Below are 7,172 nucleotides of genomic sequence, written 5' to 3'. Positions count from 1 at the left end.
CCCCCCCCCCTTTTTTTACAGCCTTTGCAAAAGTGCTATGTATTAAATGGCATATTTGAGTTGAGGAATTTTAATGAGAATTTGGTAGATAATTTATTTATAAATCTTGCCTTGGAAGGATGAGCTAATAAGGTTGTGAGGCAAAAGTTGTATCCTATTGAGTTTTTTTTTTTTTAGCTTTAAAATTTTTTAGGATGAACTTATCCATTGTGACTCTCACAACTTAGGCAGGTACAAAAGGTACATGATTTCATTTATACAAAATTGTAAGCTCAGAGAACTAATTTATGCTGTTAAGAGGTTGGAATACCATCTTTGTGAGGTGGTAGAGAATGGAAAGGGAGCATGAGAGAGCTTTTTTGGAGCTGATGTTTCTTAATCAAGGGGCGTGTTCATACTGTAAAAATTCTATTACTGTGTAATTTGTCCACTTTTCTATATGTGGGCTTGATAAAAGCTTGCAATATTAAAATTGTTAAAATTTTTAATTTTAGCAGAATTTAGTTGTTAGGATTCCAGAAACACGAATAGACTGTAGTGATAGCACAATACATGATTAGGTTTTCATTTCTTTAGCTGCCCTACCTAGCAAGATACCACCGACAAATGACTGAACTAATCAGTTGGCACTTATGAGGGTAGGTCAAAAAGTATTCTTACTAGAATTCTAGTTCATACATGCACGGGTTTTCTCCAAACCTAACGTGTTTAAACGTGTCTGTGATCAGTAAAGGGCTATAGCCAAGTTCTCTCAGTAATACACTTGCCTTAGTTTCATAATGATGCCTTCAAAAACATGATAATTTTCATGCTGTAGGAAAAAAAATATTTTGAGGTGGGACTAATAACAAGTCTTTAACAAAACTCAAGCAGACATCTTTTCAAATCACCTGAAGCTTTGCAACAAGATTATAGGAATGCTGTCCCACATAAATGAAAAACCACACAGCCAAACCATTTGTAGAGGGATCAAACATTTTAAGAAAGGACCTTACAGGTATGACAGAGGAAAGATAATCTACTTCAATGAAAGAAGAGACTGAACGAAGTCCAGCAGCTGGTGGAAGAAAACTATAGAATTACCATCGATGGTGATAGCTACTGAAGTTGGTATCTCACATGGTTTGCTTTTTTTAATTTCAAGTGACAATCTTGGCCTCTGCAGACTTCCAGCTCATGGGTACCAAAGTGATCCACAAAGATCTGCTGTCTCAAAGAACTAATCCTCTCCACCAGTCTTTTTTTTAAAGCTTGATTAGTAAAGACAGTTTTATGGCACAAATTGTAGTTGGGGATGAGTCTTGAGTTTACCAATAGGAGCCAAAGAACAAGGTCCAATCAAAACAATGCCTCCAAGGGGATCTGCTTGGCCAGTTAAATTTAAGTATCAGAAGACTATAGGATCCCAAAGGTATATTCTTGATAGATTTTTCTTATAGAAAACAGGGCAATTCTGAGGGTTTGTAATGAGAATTTTAAGAATATTGAAGACTATGGGTTTAAAAAAAGCCAGGAAAGTTGTACCAAGGAAGTTTTTTCTGTTACAAAAATGAATATGCTCATTCTTCAGGAAACTGTTGCATCCACAGTACTCTGTAAGATCCTTGATCTTAACCCTTAAGATTTCATCTTCTCTCACAACCTCAAAGAACATGATTTGAGTCCTTCGAGGGTGCCCAAACTTCCATGTTGACTTGGTGCAAATCAAAGAGTGCATAATTCTTGGAAACACAGCCTTCAGAAGTGTAGATGGAGAATGCCTTCAGAAATTATAATTTCATATTTTGATATTTTTATTTAATAAAGGTTTCTGTAATTTTGTAGTGATACCTTTTGACTTATCTTCATAATTTATTATATAATTTGTAGTAATACTATTTTCTGATGTGTAGGAATCTTAAGCCATTGAGAATTTTAATGAGTTTTGTGTTTGTCATTTTAAAGTGTCTAATTGTATAGCTACTAATTTTATCATTTAATTTCTCTTTTTTATGCTTACTATTTCCTTCCTTTGATTTCTTATTGTGAGTTTTTCAAGCATGTAAGAATGTCTTCTATAGTTTTTTAAGACATAAATATTAAGTCATAATGATATTTCAGAGTTAATCTTGTATGTATTGATTAACTCTGAAATGCTCATTGAGAACACCAGCTGACTTTTCCTTAGTGAAAAAGGTGTATGTAGCTCCAACATTTAAAATAGCCAAAAAATATCCGTGTAGGTTCCAGAACACTATCTTAATGCATTTAATGTTTACTTTATAGTATTTCTTTAGGAATAATGAGTTTGTTTTTAAAAAGCCTTTGATGCTAATTCAGAGATCTATAATCTGCTCACAATGTCTTTCACATGTAGTTTTGATGATAACTGACAAGCTGTAAGTTAATTAGCACAGAACTTACTAATGAGGATGTTAAAATTTAATTTAAAAGTGAGGACTTTTATTTGTACACTCTGGACAAAGTGAAGGAAATTCAATCATACATATGATAAGCATTTTAGGCACTTTTTCCTCATTCCGGTACTTTATTAGATAACAATAAGAAAATATAATTAACTTAATGATAGCAAAGTTTTGAAAGTATGCTAAGATTGCTTGTCTTTAAAACTGGGGATAACCCAAAACCAAAGCAGTAAAATAAGGTCTGTTAATTAGCATGGAAGACAGCTTCTTGAATTAATATGTGGTGTTAATTAACAGGAAGTCTGATGTTGTGTTGTAATTACCACCAATATTTTTGACATACTGAGTGACTGAAGGTGAATTATACAGATAGCAATTGAGCAAACACTTTTGTACCTAGGAACATTTTCCTTTGTTTCTGTTTTCCAGAAATATGGACAGACTTCTTAGACTTGGAGGAGGCATGCCTGGACTGGGCCAGGTTAGTATATAGAGTCTTAGTATTTCTTTGTGTGTAAATTACCAGATGTTCTGTAGTTAGCCAGAGATAAAGAAATTACTCCCAAGAAGACAAACACCTCTCCGATATTGTTAGGTAAGAAGCCCATTATATTGTTGGTTGCTGTACTGTAACACTAAATAACGTGGAAAACATTTTCTATCATCCTAATTTACTATCTCCTAGAATAAGGATTTCCTCTACTTGTTTTGGCCTAAGTTTTGGGATATGTGAGGTTGTCAAGCTTGCCTTTTAGTTAAAAAACATGTACACTATCCTATCTCTGAAATTAAAAGGTATATTTTAGAAGTAACACATGGAAAAAACAAAACAAAACATGGTAACTTGACTACATCCAAAAACTAACCCATAGAAAATGTTTTTATGTGCAGTCTAAAACATCAATTCAAGCTAGTAATTATGGTACATGGGTGAATTGATAAGTAGATGTCATTTTAGGTTTATGAATATGGTTCATTTTATATTCTTATATTTAGTGACCTTTCAGTTGTTTTAATATTACCCTTTATTGTATAGGTTCCCAAACTTAATTGACTTACCACCCCTCTTTTCAGGGGAAGAAATTTTTTTCCCCCGGCACCACTACCTGCTCCCCAGTAATTAAAAACTTAGCCCGTAATTGAAGCTAGTGTAGATACCTCCTTTTGCACCCCCACTCTTTCTTGGGTCAGTCAGTCCAGCAGCCCATCTTCCCAGTCCTCTCTGTCCCTTAGTGCTGATGACCAAACAGATGGCTGCTGTTCTCTTCCTGAGGCTTTTATGTAAGGTATTATCTTATAACCTAATATCGGGAGTATTTTTATAACGCATTGTAAGGACTCTTACTGTTAGAAGCTTTCCTTCCTTTACTTTGTATTATTAATGCCATCTTTCCCATTCAAAGTTGTCTTTATTTGTTGTAAAGAACAGGTTCGTCTGAGACTTAATGAAATTTTCAGTGTTTTAGAGGCACTTTTGCAGGAATTCTCTGACTAGGTCTGTCATGGTTTATGATAGTCCCTTTTAGAATGTTATAACTTTGATGATCCTATGTCAAGTCATTGAGCAGGCTTCTAGTCTTTTAATAAATGGACCTTTCATTTACTTTCATCAAACATTATTTCGTATTTTTTAGGTTTTTCTTTTTGTTGTTGTCAGCTTATTTCTTTAGGTTTCTTAATTTTTTATAAATATCTTGGAAGCTTATTATCTTAGGGAGAGCTATGCTTCTCTGAATTTGAGCTCTGCTACTCTGTTTCCATACTTTTGTAAACAACAAATATGTTGCTTAGGGCATATAAAAACATCATAAGTGAGCAGAGGTAGTATGTAGATACTGTACATTTACTTGCAAATTGTAGGAATTAAATAGATTGCCTGAGTATAATTCTTAAGGGTCGTTAAATCAATTATAAGCCATAGTAACTTCCCTTAAGTGGTGGTGCTGTTAGCTGCCATCAAATCAGCCCCTAATTCATGGCTCCTCCAGGCACAACAGAATCAGGTCATCATGGTCCATAGCATTTTGATGGGCTGATTTATCAGAAATAGATCACCAGGCTTTTTGCCCCTAGCCCTAACACTGGAAGGAAGCTCTGCTGACACCTGTTCAGCATGATAGCAATAGTCAACAACATGCAGCAACATGGCTGCACTGACAGTATGTTGGCTAGTGATCGAATCCAGATCTCCTGCAAGGAGAGTGAGAGTTCTACCACTGATCTACCACTACTCACTGCCATCGAGTTGATGCCAACTCATAGTGACCCTACAGGAGACAGTAGAACTGCCCCTCTGGGTTTCCAAAACTAATTGTTTATGGGAGTAGAGAGCCCCATCTTTTCCCCACAGATTGGCTGGTGGTTTTGAACTGCTGACCTTTCGGATCAAAAACAACATATTACCAGTATGCCACCAGGACACTGATTGACCACTACTGCTGCCACTTTAGGCATTAGATAACTGTCAATTGTACATACATGCTGGAGAGTGGCTGGGCATGAAATAATGATGTTGCTGACCGTGAACTGAGCTGTAGCAAATCTCAGCAACCACCACTGACTGGTGCATTATTATATAACTGGCAAACAGTTTTTGTTCAGTACCCTTTGCTGGTTTTGGGTAATTTAATCAGCCCTTGTTCCCTCAAATACGTTGTGTAGGGTCTTAAGTAATTTTCTGTGTGTCTCATTGCCCCAATTTGATGGTAAACTCCCAAAGGAAGAAATAATTTGTGGGATATTTCTTTACTATTTCCTTTGCCAAGTTTTTTTTCTGAAGTCCTAAGACTAATTTGACAAATGCTTACTTATAGTGTAACTTCTCCAGCTCACCTACCTCAGGGATGACATGTTAAAGTATATTACTTATAGTTGATAAGACATCAAAGATCTTTGAGTAGATATAGCAATTTTTACGAATAGAGAGTTCATAGCAACCAAAGTAGCAGAAAATGTTACTGTCTTCTTAATACGTGGGGAAGCAGGAGTCTTTCACAGGTAGCTCACCTACTAGTAAGTTAAAAGTTTGTCCTTTTAAAATATATTCTTTAAAAATAGAAAATAGGAACAGAACAGAATAAAACCCAGGGTCATCAAGTTTATTAGGATCATTTCGTGAAAGCTCCTTATAATTACTTAGCCTTCAGAGATGAGTAAGCTTTTCCATGTTCCAAAATTTGTTTCTTTTGGTTGAAGAAACAATCATGGCTACTTTCTGAGTGCTCGGATCATCTGAAATCATTATCTATAGAAATAGCTTAACCTGGCTTTAGTTTTTGTACCATTGTATTGTGCATTAAGTGAAAGTTTACATAGCAGATTAGTTTTCCCAATCAATAATTCTTATAAAAATTATTCTGTGTCATGGGTTGCAATGTATACAGCACGGCAGTGGTTATTTTAATATTATTTGTTTTATCTGGCTGGATGGTGCACTCTTAGAGTGTTTTAGTTTTCAGTTTGATAATTTTTTCTGGGTGATAATTGATACCAATGCTCCATTATATTTGAGATCCTTTGGCCATTTGGTTCTTTTTTTGAGAATTAGGCTAGTGGAGAAAAAATAAGCCCATCTAAGGCTGGCTCTCTTCTGATGCAAAGTCTTTCATTTGTTCCCTGATCCCATCCTCTTTTGAAACCTTGTTTGTCCCTGCGGTCTCCTTTCTCTGCCTAAAAATGATGTTTGACTTTTCTGTATCCAAAAGCAGAACTTAATTGCATCTTGCCATTACATTTTTCCTTTTGCTTAGCATAATAGTGTGTACTTAAGTATTGTGCAAGGGGAAGCCCTCGCGCTTATTTATCCACTCAGAAGAGGCTGTGTTCTGGCCTTCCTCACCGTTATTTTACTGCAGCTGCTAGATCGCCAAGCCGACTTTAGTTTTCTTTTAATTAACCACAGCTATATGCTGTTAACATTTCTTAAAACTCTCTTTCATTAGCTTTTATCACGCCACATTCTCCTAGTTCTTCACAATGTTGCGTATACCTACAGAGCAATTTAAATGTAAAGTTTTATTTCTTTTTTTAATATCACATTTCTAAAAGATGTTAGTGAGAGAAAAATGATAGACTTAAAGAAGGGGCTATTCTTACAATCTCCCAACTTCAGGATAACTTAAATTGTACTGTGGAAGCGGAAAACAAACAGATGTTGTATTAGAACTTCTGATTTCTAAAATAGTTTTAAGTTTCAAAGGTATTTGCTTACTTTGCTAACGTTGAATCTACTAAATTGAACTTTAAAATTGAATTTACTGAAGGATGTTGAGGTGATGGTATGAAAAATAGTTATTGCTATAATTTGGTTACTTGTTGTCTCTAGGACTATTCTAACTTAGATCATGACAACTTAAACTATTTCCAAGATCAGTAAAGAGAAGATTAGAGATAGAACTATCTAAAGCATGGTTCCCAGTTCTAGTCTCTTAGTCCATTTTAGCTTTGGAAATAGTACAAATATGCTTAAAGTTATATGAGACTTAGGTAAAAGTTGTTAGGTCAATAAATTGAAATTTTTGTGTTCAGTCTTATAGGAAATACCAAGATGAACAAGAATATGGTTACTTAACCCATGGGCCTTACATTCTAGAAGACACGCAAATAATTGTTTGAAGTGCCTGGCCCATATGAACTACTTTATATGACTGAATATATAAGTAAATACTCATTTATATTAATGAGTGCTTTATATGACAGCAGTGTAAATAATGTGATATGTAAGTATGTAGTATACAGTGAACCCTCGCCACTTCGCGTTTCGACTTC

General features: G+C 35.0%; 1 protein-coding gene across 1 annotated transcript in view; it reads left to right on the top strand.

Annotated features, from left to right (window-relative positions):
* The first annotated feature begins 2,836 nt into the window (after positions 1-2,836).
* PSMD14 (proteasome 26S subunit, non-ATPase 14) overlaps positions 2,837-7,172 on the top strand; it is an 88,857-nt gene continuing 84,521 nt past the window's right edge. Inside the window, exon 1 of the mRNA XM_004703789.3 lies at positions 2,837-2,886. Within this exon, the coding sequence (XP_004703846.1) occupies positions 2,839-2,886 (48 nt within the window). The 5' untranslated portion in view covers positions 2,837-2,838. The remainder of the gene's footprint in view (positions 2,887-7,172) is intronic.

The sequence above is a fragment of the Echinops telfairi genome, unplaced genomic scaffold, assembly GCF_000313985.2.
Source record: "Echinops telfairi isolate 266 unplaced genomic scaffold, ASM31398v2 ScPeMD7_4;HRSCAF=17, whole genome shotgun sequence".
Classification (NCBI taxonomy): domain Eukaryota; kingdom Metazoa; phylum Chordata; class Mammalia; order Afrosoricida; family Tenrecidae; genus Echinops; species Echinops telfairi.
The sequence above is the reverse complement of the archived record's forward strand: the minus strand, read 5'-3'. Positions and strand labels throughout refer to the sequence as shown.